The sequence below is a fragment of the Copadichromis virginalis genome, linkage group LG14 (assembly GCF_057382275.1).
Source record: "Copadichromis virginalis isolate Kocher_CV1m ecotype Utaka linkage group LG14, C_Virginalis_male_GT1.1, whole genome shotgun sequence".
NCBI lineage: Eukaryota > Metazoa > Chordata > Actinopteri > Cichliformes > Cichlidae > Copadichromis > Copadichromis virginalis.
This window is the reverse complement of record NC_140631.1, coordinates 14419240-14436615: the sequence shown is the minus strand read 5'-3', so window position 1 is coordinate 14436615 and position 17376 is coordinate 14419240. Positions and strand designations below refer to the sequence as shown.

Genomic DNA, 17376 nt, shown 5'->3' with positions numbered 1-17376 from the left:
GTGTGGGAGACATGAACGACGTGCCCTGGTCAGTCAGTATTTCTTTCGGAACACCTACTCGGGAGATGACCTAAAACAGTGTCTGCTCCACACTATTTGCAGAGATGCAGTACGCAGTGGCACTGCTTCCGGGTATTGCATTGCATAATCCACCAGCACTAATACAAAGCGATAGCCACGTGCACTCCGGTGAAATGGCTCAATGAGGTGCATGCCAATGCGCTCAAACGGGACCTCCATCAATGTTAGCAGGCGCAAAGGCGCTTTTGGAATGGCTGGCTGGTTAACAAGTTGGCATTCCGGACAGGATGCACACCAGCGTTGCACATCCGCTCGGATGCCCAGCTAATAAAAGTGGGCCTTAATTCGCTCCAGATTCTTGTCATATCCCATATGCCCTCCCATGGGTTTTATAGTGAGCCACCTGGAAAATCATTTTCCAGCAGCTTTATGGCACCAACTGGGTGTGTGTATCCTCCGTGCGAGCTCTGGTGCAAAAGGGTCTGTGTAGAGCCCGTGCCCACCAAACCATGGTGTATACCCCCTTGAGTCCTTACCGGAATGCTGTACATCCCTCCCAGACTTGGGAAGGGTGCCGGAGCACTGGTGACACGGAACACCTGTCCCACTTCCATTGGCGGACAGTCCCGCCTCAGGTGTCCTGGCTGCCTGCACTTCCAGCACCCTTGCCCCAGTGTCTCTGCTACTCTCCATGGCTCTGGAGCAGTGCTGATTGCCTCCCCAAGGACCGAAAGCAAAGTGGGAAAAAATGGGTTAGTGGGACTCAGTGCAGGGGCCCGCCCTACCGGTGCAGGCGTGGGGACCCTGCACCTAGGCACTGGCACCTGGGCCTGCCTTCCCTGGGCTCCTCCACTCTAGCAGCCAGGTGGTGTTCTGCCAACGTGACCGCTGCCTCCAGGCTCGTAGGCCAGTGGCACCGGACCCACCTCGCTGTTTCCACCAGCCTCCAATGGTCCAGGCGGCAGCCATCGCGCCGCTGCGTCGTGTAATTTCCGGGCCCACACGAACGGGCGGTCCTCCCCTGTCAGCCTGCAGATCCGGAACCACCGAGGATGATCCTCTGGGGAGAGGCCCATACAGTCCAGCACGGCCCGGCAGATGTCTGGGAAGCTGCTCTGTGAGGTCAGTGGCAGACTCAGGGCAGCTGAGCCTCCCCTGACAGCAGTGGAAGCAGCACCCACTCTGCAGGAGGCCACTGAAATGCTTTTGCCATGGCCCGGAAGGTCTCCAAGAAGATCTGGGGGTCATCACCGTCCCCCAATACAGAGCATTGCCACCGACAGTGGACATTTGTGCTAAGATTTGCAAAGGCTGGGTGGGCGGCGCGGCGTGTGGCTCTGACATCCCAATTCCTGGGTTTCGACAAAACTTGGAAAGACAGACTCAACACACTGTCACATTTATGAGTTTTATTGCCACTTTTCACAGGTAGCGTCTCTCCATTCACAGCCGGTCTCGGGACACACCCCCTCTTCCAGGGTCCGGCTTCACTATAAGAAAAGAAACACCTGATTAACCAGATCAACACCACCTGTGGCCTCATCTGCTTCCACTGGCACTGCCTCCTTGAGCTCACTGCACCATCCCTCCCCTGCAGCTGAGCCAGGGACCACACCTCCACCACACCCACTTTAACAGAAAGTGGGCCGATCAGCTGTGTGTGGATCTGAGAGGAGCAGAGGTTGAGTCTCCTCTGGACGCCCGTCTTCACAGCACCACATTTCTAACACGGGTGTCCTCCTGTGGGGACCTGCGAGGCCTCACCCACTTCGTTAGCCGCTGCTGAGCTGTGCAGAAACACACACGGATCAATACTGTGTGCCACTGTTACTCCCTGTAATGTGATTACAGTGTTTAACATGTGGAGCCTTCATCAATATTTAATTATTAATATTACAGCTGGTGTCCTGACAGCAAACATGGGCCCTGCAGGCAACTGATAGGGACCCCGACTCATTTCAGTTTCTCTGTTTTGAGTGGTGTTGTAGCTCTTGTGGGTCTGATATTTGGGTCTTCAGTTTTTGAAAGTGTGCATGTCTGGTAATGACTTGTCTCAGTCTGCATCTTGAAGCGATGCAAACAGCAGAAATCTCATTATTACTGAATAATCCCACAAGGCTTTTGTTTGTCGCTCATTTATATTAGACAAATTAAATGTTTAGAGCTTTTATTATTATTGCCTCGCTACATATCGATAGAAAAACATGGCGTCATATTTATTGAATGAAGTGTTAACATCTGAAGCTAAATGAGCTGCTCTGATCACTACTATTGACCCGCGTTTGATTAAAATGTATTAAGGGCCTGTTGATGAGCGTCAGCAGACATGCTTCTGTGTCTCTCGCTCGCTCTCTCTTTCCACCCATTTTGACTCTGTTCTTCGTCCTCTCTGACAGATTTGTGTTTTCCTGATATTCTGCAGGTCTCACCCTCGGCCCTATTGTAACATTACTTCCACTCTCTCTCTCTCTATTGTCAGGCTAAACAGCGGCATGATATCACTCTTCAGCGGGATCGTCCAGTACTGGACCTGTTAGCAGGCGGCTACAATATGCATTATGGAGCTTGTGATTTATGCCATATTTCAGGGCTCCTTGTAGAACAAAATCACGATGATGTGTTAGGGCCACATTAAGAAAAAAATTTAGCGGACCTACTTCTAGGCCTGTTACCCGCAGAAGTAATTGACATTGAGGACATTTACCTGTTTAATGTGACGATAATGGCCTGCGAGAAAGTTATTACAAGGAACTGGCTTCAAAGGGATCCTTTGAGATTGAAGCAATGGCGAGATGTCATGGAGGAAATTTCCACGATGGAAAAAATAACTTATTACTTAAGACTTGAAGCACATCGATTCGAACAACGATGGAAGAAATGGAATCTGTATAAGGCTCGACCAAACACAGACATTCTTTGATGTTTAGGTAGCACCACACAAGTTGTTTACTCTTTTTTTTTTGCCATTTGTTCTCCCTCACCCCTTAATTTTTTTCTTTTATTCCCTCCATTTATTGTAAATGACTGAGGAAAATGAAAAACTAAAGTTAAAAAAAAGTGTCAGTTTTGGAGCCTGTTATCGAATCTTTATGGAGGGGAGGAAAAAATAGGGGGAAAAAGGTATTTGTTACATATTAATAACAGCGATGTTCAGATTTTGTCGTGAAGGAGAAAGGATCTATAAACCTGATCTCCACCTGACCTCTGACTCTGTCACTGATCCGTCAGGTTGAGAGGAGAGTCGTCAACCAGTTAGCCACAGCGTAGGAGCAGGAGCTGCTGCCTAATGGCTGCACGCCCCGTGTGTCTGTCCAATCGGAAGGCCAGAAAGATGGCACGACAGCCTGTCCTTTGAGGTGGTTGGAGAGGACAGCCAGTGTAGAACACTGGATATTGTATGACTGTTATCGAATCTGTGTGAAAAAAAATAATTAAAAAAACAAACTGATATTTGTGACACATTAATAACAGCAACTTTCTTATTTTCCTGTGAAGGAAAAACGGATAATCAAAGATGATTTGACTGTCTTTTAGCACATTATTCACATCAGCAGAGGCACGCTGATGAAAATGTAAACACAACCTGCGTAATCTGTTCTCCCCAATGAAGAATGTGCTAGTGGAGAGAGTGCATTTGAAGCATGGTTGATATAACTGGCTTGTAAGTAGTTTCTGTTGATGCATGTTAATGTAAAGAAGTCTATCATAGCTGCGAGCGAGCTCTGGTGCTTTCGTTTGTGTCCCTCTGACATTAAGAGGAATTTAGTCATAAAGAGAAAATATTTAAAGTGTTGCATCATAAATGTTTGAACAGCACGCTGCCAAGGCGCCAAATGTAATCGAGCGACGTTTGTCATTCTTGTATCCGAGTCTCCGCCGTGTAAATAAAGTCATCACAATCAAAAGGGAATTCCTTGCTTTTTTTGTTGTTGTTGTTCCATTTGTGTTGCACTGACACCCCTGATGGATAGATGTGTGTGAGAACCTGGGTGGGAATTCTGCAACAATAATGCTCATCCGCCACGTAAAACGACATGACATAGGAATTTCCTTGGAATTCTGATTCTGTGTGGGGGTCTGCGTCGGACGCTGGGAGGGAATGCAGAAAGAATCTCTCACACATGCACGCAGCCTGCAGGAATGTCTTCTCCATAGGGAGGAATTAGCATGCAGGGAAAAGACGCATTCACTCTTACTGTGCTCCGCCTGGACCCCCCAACAACACACACACTATCACTCTCTTTTAGGTACACACAGAGTCACAGCTGTCTGTGAGGAGGAAGTACCTGTGCTGTTTATAAATCAATCCCCTTTAGCCGCATCTGTACTGCAGTCATTTTCTCGATTTAAGTGAATTTTCAACAAGAGTAACACAGAATATTTGCAGCTTCCAGCACTTTTTGTAATCTGTCATACTGGTGCACAAAGATGGAAAGGTGAAGATGTCTCTGTGTTTATGCTAAAAATGCATTTATCAAAAGAATTTTTTTTCATTTTGTACATTTGTTAAAATCGCCACTGTTTAAAGGCTAAAATGTCTCTTAGAAGCTCTCTGAACTGCCTCTCTGTATACTTTAGGATAGAAGAAATCAAAAGAGCATACAGATTTTAGCTGAAAATTTTGTTGTCACGATTTGGTTGCTTTGACTCCTCAAAAGATTTCGTGTGTGCCTCCTCTGAGCTGAAATAAGGGGGAATATTCTCTCCTCTCTTTGATGCCTTCTTTACCACCCACCTCCCAGTCATTCATCAGTGTGAAGCATGTGGGTTGGTGGGGGAGATACCATACCACTCACGAATCTAAGATTACTCTGTGGTTGTATAAACTGTGGGTTGTGCTAAAAATGAACTGCCAAATGCCTCAAATGTCATCTGCATGAAGCCGATGCCTTTAAACTGTTGACACCCACAGACAAAACAGCAACAGGCCAGCAGAGGGTTTTTTTTTGTGTTTTTAAGTGAGACTTTAAGTGGCTTCATCTGGACTGTAGATCAGGTTTTGCTGTGATACCTCCAGGCTTTTTCTCATCTCTTATAACCCTCAAACACATCTACACTTTATGGTTTTAGGAAGGGGGAAAGTGTGTGTGTGTGTGTGTGTGTGTGTGTATCCATTTACCCTCCCCGGAGGAAGACAAGAATAAGAAGAGGAGGAGAAAGAGAAGACGCTCTTAGTCTGTCTGTCAGGCTATTTCTGACTGCTGCCATTTCTCTGATTAGATTATGGAGAAACAGAAACCTGGCCCTCCATCGTCCTAACCTCCCTCTCCCGCTATCTCGCTGCATTTCCCTCACTCAAGCCTTCCTCTGCCTCCTGCTTCTCCACCTTCCTCTCTCTCTCTCTCTCTCCCCCCTTCCTTCTTCCTTGTCTGTCCCATCTGTCCATCTCTCCCACTTCCTGCTGCTCATAAAGATGGACACAAGTCCAAGATGCAGGCGAGATACAAAAGGTAAACCTGTGGGGGAGGGGTTACAAGGGAAGATGTGCATGTGGAGGGGCTCCTGGTAGCTCTGGGGTTCAAAAACAACAACAACAACAACAACAAAACAACAAGAACCCACCAGCATGGACTGCACGTTGCTGTCCAGGATAAAGCTTTTACACAGAGAGTTTCTAATTCACTGAAGCTCAGCCAGCAGCAGCCAGGTGGAGGTGGTGAATGATAAACGACTACTAGCGGCTCTCCAATTATCATATCTGTCCCTGCTCTTAACGGGGGATTTTCATCCGTGTCCCTCCGCGCTTCTCTCATCTCTGCCTCTCCTGCCCTCGCTCATTGTGCTCCCCTAGGAAAGCGATCGATTTCACCTCCATTAGGCTACCTCAGTCCACTCAGCTCTTAGTCTGAAGATGCTCCCCATTCATGCAAAGCAGCGCAGTTACCACTGCCAGCACAGTACCGGACCTCGCATGTTCGTTAAAGTAACACTGCCGGGTCTCTTCCTGTTAACCCCTGACGCCGTGGAGGGTTCGGTGGAAGGGATGCTCGCACCGGCCCGTTACCGTAAAGCAATCACGTGACAGTCCCCTGGGAGAATTAGCATAAAAGACAAATAAAGGACCCCACCAAAAAAAACCCATCTCTGACACACACACACACACACACCAGTCTGTCCTCCTTTCTTTTAAAGAAAAGGAACAAATCCATTCCGCCTAATTCGAACCTTGCTCAGGGACAGCTCGCGTGGCAGATTGCAGCCTAATTAGTTTAGAGGGAATTTAATTCAATTAACTTTCCACAGCTCCGCGCGCCCCGCCGCTGGGCTGCTTTCAGAGCGCGGGGCCAGAGCTCGAGATCTAATTAGTGTGTTTGGAGAAGCTCTCCTGCGCGCGGCCATCCCTCGCCGCTCCAGCTGTGGTGTGCTTGTATCTGTGTGTATGTGTGCGTATGTGTGTGTATGCGGTCTCCCGGGACCTGGTTTTTATCCTAAAAAGCTTCTTTTTTAAGTAACATGCCGTTATCCATTAGGATAATACAGGTCTGGTGCTGCAGCAGAGGTGTACGCAGCTTGTGAATAACCGCAGCTGCTCTGCGTCATATTCTGCCTGATGAATGCGCGTTCACTTCAGGTTAGAGCGGACTTAAATAATAATGAGCGTAATGTGATGGGTTAAAATTAATGGCCATGTTTCGAGGCTATTTTTTTTTGGCAACTCCGTCCTGATGAGCCTTTGTGCCGGACAGCCATTTTTGGCTCATAAAGGTTTGTCTCAATCTGTCCCAGTCGGACTAGAACCTGACAAGAACGTGGATTTCTGAGTGTGCTGCGCCAAATTCCACCGGGTATCTAAACGAATATGCTGCTTTTTTTAGTGCACTTACTAGCACCCTGTGGTTTTTCCACCTGTGCGAACATTTTATGCGCAAAAATTCAGATTTTATGAAGCCATTTTCCGTCATATGAAGACAAAGCACAGATCTTTGTCAGTAGCGGTGCAGTTAATTAAGGAGCCATGTCTTTACCTCTCGGCCTGTTTACTCACTGCACTCGCCACATAAATGGGACAATGCGCACTGAAAATTAGCTCGATTTAATATTTCAAAACTATTTGACTATATTCTTATTAGATCTATTTTCTCCTCTAGAGTAGACTCCACACCAGACTGTGATTGTGATCTAGCACACAAGCACCGGCTGACTGAGGACTTAACCGTAACTTGCTGCCTCTCTAACGCAGTTAGACGCGCGCTATCGTCTCTCGCCGGAGCGTCACGGTATATTCGGGTAATTGGGGACTGATATGCGGAGACCCCCACCCGGGGGGGCCCACCAACCCCCTCCCATCCAGCTCCGTCTCTCATCCATCACCTTGCAAATCAAATGTGCACACCGCCAGCCTCGATTGCGGCCGTGAAAACGCAGGCCGATGTTAACGGCAGGATCCGCGAGCTCTGATTTTATTTTATCCGCAATCAAATCGACCTCCGAGGGAAGAGGATCTTAAGAGGAGCGATGACACGACACATTTTAGTCACACTGCAGGTAGCAGACCAGCTGCTCGGCCGTTTTGACTACACAGTCACATTATGAGCAAATGGGGGAAAAATACAAAAGTAAATAACAATAATCACGAATCCTGAAAATCCTAGAAGTACTCTTTACCAAAGGCAAAACAATGCACTGATTGATTGATTATCAGTTACATAAATCACTGTTGGGACATTTAGAATTATAGGGACAAAGAGCTACAGACAGATGATTGCTCAGTTAGCAGCTGAGTATTTAAAAATATGGAGACACTTGGTGATACAACGCGCGTAGACTTCTGTCCAAAGAACCCACGCACGTTTTAAATCACACTAACTTTTATTTTTACAGATAAGTGTTCATATTAAAAACAACGATTTACTGCAACACATTCCTTTAAAAGCAGAATTGTGAATATTTGTTGAAACGATTACATTAATCCGCGTGTAATTTCCCATTAAATCAGGTCAACGTGACCAGATCCCAACAAACTAAATGTGGGACCCGTTTACCAACTCTCTTGCTAAGTAAAAACAAGAAGAATAGAAAAAGAAGCTGAAGTTTGCTCTCATGGTATCATGTAATGGTTTTATATACTCCTGTATATCCTGGGTTTCAGTGGGGATGCAGCCATAGATTGGCAGAACGTATTTGACTCATATCTGACAATTTCAGTCATTTTTAGCCAGTTATCACATGCATGCTGCTTCATTCTCACCAAATTTTCTACTTTGCAAAATAAAGATAAAGAAATATCTTGACAATGAAGATAACAAGCTAAAACAAAGGGGGGGAAACGGAAAAACTCTAGTGGCCAGTTGGCTCTTTTTTTTCTTTCTGATAGTTCGGGGTAAAATCCAGACTTTAGAAAACCGCATGTCCTGCAGGAGGAGGAGGACTAAAAATGCCGTGCAGTAAAACTTAAAGACGGGCACCTGGTCACCCTAAACCAGGCAGTGAAGGAGGGTTATCGCCTGCCTAAAAAAGCATTTCTCTTGGTGCACAGCCATCAGCTGGATGTAGCTATGCTCACATCATGTAGTGTAATATTTATTGTACTCTGGACCTTGGCACTGACTTCAGTTAAGTCGATGAAATAGTGTAATCTCTGCTTTTATTCGAGCATTACAGCTCTTTTTCAAAGCTCGACAAAGAGGAGGTTAATATCCAGACCTGCGAATCAATAGCTGCCTGAGTCTGGAGCAAGAAAACTGCTTTGAGCACATGGGACATGTTCTTCTTTGAGCTTCGGTGATGGATGGATGGACCTGGCAGTCTCCCTCTCTGACTGACAGCCTCGCTTGGATATCAGACCCGCCGCCTGTCACAGAGACAGAAACCGGACTGGGCCTCCCGGGTGGCTTTTCATCACGCCAGTGTCGCCGCTGTCCCATCCTTCACTGACCCCTTCTCCCCCCGTCTCTACCCACACACCTCTCCATCTCTCCTTCAAGACTATCCATCCATCCATCACACAGGCCGCCCTTTTCATCCGTGCGCCATCACCGCCAACAAGGCGCACACACGAGTTTCCGACCGCCCTCTTCGTTAAGGCCAATCTGCATGCAGCCCTGCAGAGCTCCAGTCGGTGTCGTTAGGGCAGGAAGACCATCACAAGGAATTAGAGCAGCAGGAAAGACGGGAGCAGAAAAAAGAAACGCCGAGAATTTAATCTCTCTGCGGATCATCCCCCTTTAGCGGGCAGACAGGACAATTAATGTGGCCTGAATTTAAAAAAAAAAAAAAAAAAAGAAAGAAGAAGAAGCAAGCAAAACAAAAGAAAACATGCAGGTTAATGCGCTCTGGGTCATTTTGTGACCTCAGTAAGTCCCTCACTGAGAACATGAAGTGATTGGGTTGGGCTTTAAAACTTCTCCCATGAAACCTTGAAATACAATTATTACGATTTTATTATTATTATTATTATTATTATTATTATTATTATAATTATTATAGACTTCGAGGTTAGCGCATTAAAAATGATAGCTTCAGCTTCAGCAATAAATTCAATTCTATTTAATTCTATTTTATTTTGCAGAGCTGTCATTTACAGTTTTATCATCGGTAATTTGAATGTTTATTACCAGATAATGTTACCAATCAGTCGCTGAAAGGAGTCAGTCATACTCTGCTCACAAACAGACAGCACGCTACGGGCCTTCATTCGCTTTTCCCTAATAACCCACGGGCCTATAATCCTTATAGTCGGGGTTCCTCTCTCGGGGGCTCTCAGGAGCCTCTAGGGGACCATTGTGTGCCCCCTCTGTTGACTCAGACGCCATGAATGCCAAAGCTCCCCGTAACTGTTTCCTAAAAATCGCCCCATGAATGTAAAAGTCCAAAGTTAAAGCCTTCGCAGCAGAGAAGTCTCCCCCTGCGCCGGAGCACTATAGGGCGGATTAGCGGCCTGGAAGAGACCGGTCCCTTCTTTGAAGGGATTAAAGTTTAAATGGTTTAAAAGCGGGAGAGCTAGGGTCGTTCCTGGCTGCGCTTTTTTTTTTTTTTTTGGAAGGCAGAAACGACCCTGGAGAGTTTAACTTTGAAACTGTTTAAGTTTCTCGGTAAACTCACCTCTGAACCCAGCAAAGAGAAAAGCGGACATACAACAAATGGAAGGCCTGGGAGCTGACCGGTTAATGTGGAAATCCAACAGAGGAAAGAAAAACTCACACAATGTAGGGCTGTATTTATTTAAGTGCCTTAAATGTTATAAGGGTTGATGCAGGTTATCCCTGTTAGTTCACGCGTTAAGGAGGTTCGCTGTGATTTTGTTTAAGGATTTGAAAATCGTATAAAGTGTTGTGACGCACACACGAAGCAATAAATGAAGTGGTCCATAATTAACTTTTTTTCTTTATTAATATCATATGTAAAGTCTTTCTCCTGAAGTCAAAAAGACCTTCGTGTACCAGCTGCACTGAGCTGTAACGAATGCGTAACGATACTTTGTGACGGCGATGCCCCAAATATTTTCAAATGTGCATTAAATCGGTGATTTTGATAAGTCTTTGAGTTTAACAATTCCTAGAAAAAAAATCGTAAATAAAATAAAATCGTATTAAACAAAAAAAGAAAAAAGATTTGGGTCCCTGTAATGACAAATCAGCGGCCTCAGACTTGTTTGTCTCGTGCGGGCCTCATCTGTGATGTTCAGGCAGCATCTAGCATCTGAACACAACTAGCCCCGCGCGCCGCCCCGCCTCGAACTCCATCACACGATAAACACCGTAAACAAATCTGATTATTGTCGCTTATTTGTAGTTTAAGCGAACGCGGAGAGGCGAATGCGCGCATGCGCGCGTGTGCAGCGGGTTAATGTCATTAAGGAGCATCAACAGCATCATCATCAGGAGCAGCTGCAGCGTGTGCAGCCTGTGGTCAAAGGAAGGCAGGGCGCGCACGTTGAGACATTTTTATGCGTGCACGCAGGCCAAACTTAATTAATTCCTCGCGTACACGCAAAACCTAATTTTGGTTTGTGGATTTTATTATTTGCTAGAACTAATGAAATACGTGTTAATTTCACGAAAAGCAGCGAGAAACCCCCTCTTTTTAAAAATGGCACCATGCACATTTGGCAGCTACGTGGAGCGCGCGCGCGTCTGCCTGCCTGCCGGTTTCAAAGCCTCCCCGTTTGTGCGCGCGTGTGTCTGTGTAATGGGGGCCGTGTGGGATATGACTTATCACATTGTATGACACCGAACAATAAACTTAAACCAATTTATGAAGCTTCAATGCGTTTATGGTTAGCCTGTCGTGGTTGCTCGGTTGTCTCCGCAGCCAGCTCCCTCTCTAGTCCTATACATCAAACTGACGCTCACTCTGGTGACATCTCCGTAAAAGTGATCGGAATCAAATCAAAGCTTTTAATCTCACCAATCACCGTCACATCTGGACGTTTCCCCTCACATAAAGACTTCTGTGGCTGAGCCGCGGATGGTTCCAGGAGCTCGCAGGGACACTATTGACCGGTTATGGAGCATTATTATTATTATTAGTATTATTATTATTATTATTATTTGGGGGGTGAATCTGTTTGTGCATATTTCAGTCGCCTGTGACGATATTAAGCAGACCGTTATGGCTTAAAGTCGTCACATATGTCTTAATATCGCAAAAAACGCTTCACTAGAACCTCCCAGAACAGCGAGGATGTCTATCCCGAGGGTGTGTTTCTCAAGCACGGCGCACATTTTCTTTATAAAATTAGCTTCTTTGTATTCATGTTTTAAAAATAAAATGTTTCCAAGCTTGTAGGCCTGATGTGTTGTTTGGCTACATTCGTGCTTTACTTTAGTTCCTAGAAGACCCATCCTAAATAAATAAATAAATAAATAAAAATCACAGACAAGGTTTCCAAAGCGATCATGCATATTCTGTAAGGTCCAAGTTTTTTCAGAGCGAGTGGCTTCAAAGTATAGCTAGGAGTAAAAAATGAATAAAAATGTATTCATTTAGTTGTTCAAATAATTTCCACCTGTAAACTTTATTCACCAGCTGAATTTTTCATTCAAACAGCTGGAATGAATTAAGCTAAGCACCTACATTAATTTCATTAGTAACACCTGTGTTCGCCCAGGCCACAGGTAGGCCATTACTATGACGTAAACACTGATTGTAGTGTCGCGTCAGTAAAACTCTGAAACAGAGACGTTCGGTTTTGGTCACATTACGGCTGAAAGAAAAACTCTGAACTCACCGGAATCACAAACGTCCGATTAAGGATGCACGCGCGTTATAGCGCGCTGTAATTCTTTTTAGACGCGCGCGATTTAACTCCGCTGACACCTGCTAGCTCGCGATGCTGTGGGCCGCGTGGGCGGTGCAGAGAGCGGTGGGAGGGGAGCAGAGGGGAGGGGGGCTGTCCGTGTCCGTGCTCGCTCACTGGTGGCATTGTCATGGAAACAAGACCACCGCCTTCGCTATTGTCTCGCGCTCTGCCAAGTTTATTATAAACAGCGCGCGAGCCGCTGCGCGCTGTCAAACGGAGCGCGAGCGCAGAGCGAACCTCAGTCCAGGGAGGGGAGCCGAAGAGACGGACAGAGAGAGGGGAGAGTAGGGAGAGAGAGCGGAGCTGCAGAGAAAACATCTGGATTACTTACCAGCCGCGTGACGGTGACATACAAACCTTAAAGCCCACAAAAGCCTGGAGAAACAAACCAACCGCGTCAGGAGATTCTGGAGAAAAAAGTCCAACTCTGACTGGTTTAAACGACTCACAGCAATCCCAGAAACTAACAGCAGCCTCAGACCCGACTGAAGCCGCCCTGTCCCGAGTTTCCAGCGCACTTCTTCACAGACCGGTGTCTGCGCCGGCTGACCTCCATGTATAAGATGGATTACTCATACCTGAACTCCTATGACTCCTGCATGGCAGCCATGGAAGCGTCGGCCTACGCGGACTTCAGCTCCTGCAGTCAGGCCAGCTCCTTCCAGTACAACCCGATCCGGAGCGGCCCTTTCTCCAACCCTGGCTGCACTCCCCTCAGCACGACCAGCTGCACGCTGGGAGCCCTGCGAGAGCACCAGCCCACACCTTACTCCTCAGGTACAGGAACCTCTCCTTGTGTTCCCGTTTCAAGGTCTCCGCAAGATTTCATTAAGACACCAAAAGATCGGCAAGAGAAGGGCGAAATATATGATCATATTTAACTTTTTATATGACACAAATTTTAAACCCGAGGCCTTTTTCCAAACTATCTTTATTTTAGTGGAAATGACTAATTAAATATCATGCTTATGAAGGAGATGATGATGAAATAATAATAATAATAATAATAATAATAATAATAATAATAATAATAATAACAACAACAATAATAATAATAACAATAGAAAAGGCGAATCATTCTTTATTTTTAGCGGGGATAATTATATCATTATTTAAACAAGTAATTAATGTTTGTTGTTCCGCAGTGTCTGTGGATTTTAACTGACTAAAGTGCTGGAGAATCTTATAGTTTCTGTTTGCATTAACAATCTTAGACGGCGAATTATTTTTGTGGCAAAACTCTGTATAAATTAATCCAATAACCCGGCTTATTTAAGCTTATAACAAGGTGATTTTGATTTATTTTTTTTCAGTAAGGAAGAATGGTTAACACTTAAAAATGGGTATTAATAACTTTAAAAAAAAAAGAGAATAAACAAACAGTTAATGGATTTTTCCCACTAAACATTTTATTATAAATCAACCGATTGTACAGCCTCCCGGAGTCCGGGTTGGTGTGGCCAGATGTCAGCTACGGATGGGTTTAAAACCAATTAATCAATTAATCCTCCTTATTCAGTAACCTTACAAGAGCTATTTTTTATTTATTTTTAATAACTATTTTAAGAACAGAAAATTTCCCAAAACTTTTTTACAAAACAAAAATATACGTAAAAAAAAAAAAAAAAAAAAAAAAAAAAAAAAAAAAAATATATATATATATATATATATATATATATATATATATATATATATATTTTTTTTTTTTTTTTTTTTTAAGTTAAATGAAAAAAAATGCGGCGAGATGAGGCGTGAAATGTTTCGTGGCCTCTGCGACTCAGTGCTCGGCCTCCGCAGTTTTACGCGCTAGTTTAGCCCTATTAAAAAAAAAAACAATTTTATTAAACGGAAACAATTGTTCCCTTTCAGTCCCTTACAAGTTCTTCTCGGACCCATCTGGCCTGAACGAGAAGAGGAAGCAGCGGCGCATCAGGACCACGTTCACCAGCTCCCAGCTGAAGGAGCTGGAGCGCGTGTTCGCAGAGACGCACTACCCGGACATCTACACCCGGGAGGAGCTGGCGCTGAAGATAGACCTGACCGAGGCCCGAGTACAGGTGTGCCATCAGGCTTTTAAATCTTCAGCACGACTGAAATGAAGTGAAAGTCAGGACGTCTGACACTTATATAACAAATAAAACTGTGTATCCGCCTAATGCCCCGTCTTCACCTGTGTATGTGTGTTTCTGTCAGGTGTGGTTTCAGAACAGACGTGCCAAGTTCCGTAAGCAGGAGCGTGCAGCCAACGCCAAAGCCAACAGCTCTGCTGGCACCACAGGCAGCAGCAGCAACAACAGCTCTGGAGGGAAAAAGGGCGGGGAGCCAAGATCTTCATCAGATGATGATGAGTCTAAAGAGTCCACCTGTAGCCCCACACCTGACAGCACGGCCTCCCTGCCGGGCTCAGCCAATGGAAACTTGGGGAGCCCTGCCAGTCTGAGCCCCAGTCCGGCTCCTGCCAACAGCAGCTACACCAACACCTCCAGCTCTCCGGTTCTCCAGGGGCTGAAGCCTCCCAGCTGGTCCAGTCTGGGGCCCTCCAACCCGGCCGTGGCGCAGCCCGCTGCCCAGACTCAGGAGATTCTGAAGGCCTGGCAGCCAGCGGACAGTATGACCGGGCCCTTTGCCGGAGTTCTGTCCTCTTTCCACAGAAAACCCAATCCCACCATCAAGACGAATCTGTTCTGAAGAACAGAGCAAGACAAATGAGAAACAAACTGTAAGCGAGAGGAGTTTCTAGCCTTTGTGGAGAGAGACAAGACTTGCCCATTAAAACACTGAATCCGTTGCTGTAGTCTGCTGTGGTCCAGCAAGGTTCTCAGTTCTTCTCTTACCGACTCAGAAAATAAAATCACAGGTCTGCTCACCATCTGCCGTCCAAAAATATTATGCAACAGTCCACACTGTACCTGTAAAACCTACCTTGACACGGGCAGTTTCCTCCCTTTCCTGCAATGACTCCACTCTCACTCTCCGATAAAACAAAGAGAAATACTTTACTTAATAACGGTAAACTATACAGGCCCTTAAACTGTCCATATTTGCATCGTCTTTTCGGTCTGTCTGGTGCACCTACATTCCCACACTCACTGCACTGCAGCAAACTCGGTGGTGCATGGCAGCAGCTCTGATGAGTATGGCGGTCAGGTACGAGTTTAAAGCAGAAATCTAAACATCACACTCCGAAATCTGCTGGGGAAGCAAACTTTCACCCTCAAGCACAACTTCCTCTAAGCCCCCCCGACACACAGGCTTTCACCAGTTGGAATAGGTTCCCCCCTAAATCTCTTTGCCAAGCAGAGCAGGGGCACCCAAAAATCCAATTAGACCTGCCGGGTCTAGACCAGACATCCCCAGTTCACCTCACGCTCTCCCCTCCTTCTTTACTGTATCAAGTCCTCCAGAATCCCACACTCTCGCCGTCCCATCATGCCTTTATCAAACAGTTTGTCAGACTTTTGCAAGGCAAAGAGTTGGAGACTTTAAGGTGTTTCGACTCCATTTTTAGTTCATATGCTGCTACTTCCTCCCCCGTTCTTTGTTCGGAATAAAGCAGATTGTAGCCTGATTATATCTGACGTCTCTGACCGGACTGAAGCGAACAAATGAGTTTGTACAGCAGGTCGCAGTCCGGGTTAGGGTCTTTAGCAGGCTTACGAGTCATACGTTTCTCTCCCATAGGTGACATGTGGGGTAATCTGGCAATACACTGAGAGATGGAGTTTTGTACTGTATCCGCATTAATACTCAGATTTTGTTTCTTCTTTCCTTTTTTTTTTTTTTTTTTTTAGCTTGCGAGAGTTGCTTGTAAATCACCTCTATTGCATTTTGATGAAACTCACTGGTTTCTGAGGAAGAAAAAAAAAGTATTTAATATTTTTATTATGTCAGTGAGAAACCTGCGCATTTATTTGAACTGCCCCATAAAGTTTTGTGACTGTAAATTCTGTAATTAGTAATATAAATATTAGGTAGGCTTTGTTTTTGGTTTTTTGCTTTACAGATCCATTTCATTGCAGAGCGCCTGTCTCACGGACCAACGCGTCAACGACAACTACAGACTGACAGAAAGCTCGAGTGAATGAGATGTTATAGCACTACTCTGAATATTCTAATAAATCTACATTATGGAGGCATTACCTGGCGTGCGTGGTGGTCTGGCTTCTTGTGTGTGGCATCACCATAACAGTGTTGTGTTTTATGTGCAAACATATACAGGTTGTCATACAAATCCAATTCCAAAAAAGTTGGGATGCTGTGTAAAATGTAAATAAAAACAGAATGCAATGATCTCCAAATCTCAATCTCAGTTAACAACAGAATAGAAAAAACAAACATATGAAATGTTTAAATTGTGCCTATTTTATAAAATATGAGCTCAATGAGAATTTGATGGCAGCGATGCATCGCAAAAAAATTGGGACAGGGGCAACAAAAGGCTAGAAGAGTCAGTGGTCCTAAAGAGAAACAGCTGAAGGAACATTTTGCAACTAATTGTGCTAATTGGCAACAGGTCAGTAATAAAAGATGATCAGGTATATAAAATAAAGCATCTTAGAGAGGCGATTCTCCAGTCTACAAATTGCAAAATTATTTTCTAATAATCTTCCTGAACATAAAATTGTGAAGACTTTACTATCTCACCATTCACAGCACATAATATCACCAAAAGATTCAGAGAATCTGGAGAAACTTGGGATAAAAACAGGCCTTATTCTCTCATGGAGATCACAGCATGGGCTCAGAAACATCCATGAATCATTATCTGTGAGCACCGTGCCATCCACAAAGGTTAAAGCTCTATCGTGCAAAGAAGACGCTGCATGTGAAGATGATTCAGGGGAACAATGCACATATAAAATGTCATCACAAACTGAAACGTGAAATGCTGCATCCTCTGGATGAAAGAGAGGAAGATATTTTCCCATACTTGCATATTTTAGCAGGATGATGCTAAACCGCATACTGCTGCAAGACTGCAGGTGCTGTACTGGCCTGCCAGCAGAACTTTCACCAAATATTAAAAAAAAAAACACCAAAAAACAACCCAAACAAACATCTGGAGCAATGAAACAAAAACTATGACAGAAGAGTAAGGACTGCTGATCAGCCAG

General features: G+C 45.0%; 1 protein-coding gene across 1 annotated transcript; it reads left to right on the top strand.

The window, feature by feature from the left end:
• The first annotated feature begins 12464 nt into the window (after positions 1–12464).
• On the top strand, positions 12465–15701 carry phox2a (paired like homeobox 2A). The gene is made up of 3 exons (XM_085478803.1): positions 12465–13039; positions 14132–14319; positions 14456–15701. The coding sequence occupies exons 1-3, from the start codon at positions 12817–12819 to the stop codon at positions 14948–14950; spliced, it is 906 nt and encodes a 301-aa protein (XP_085334929.1). The 5' UTR covers positions 12465–12816; the 3' UTR covers positions 14951–15701.
• The last annotated feature ends 1675 nt before the right edge of the window (positions 15702–17376 follow it).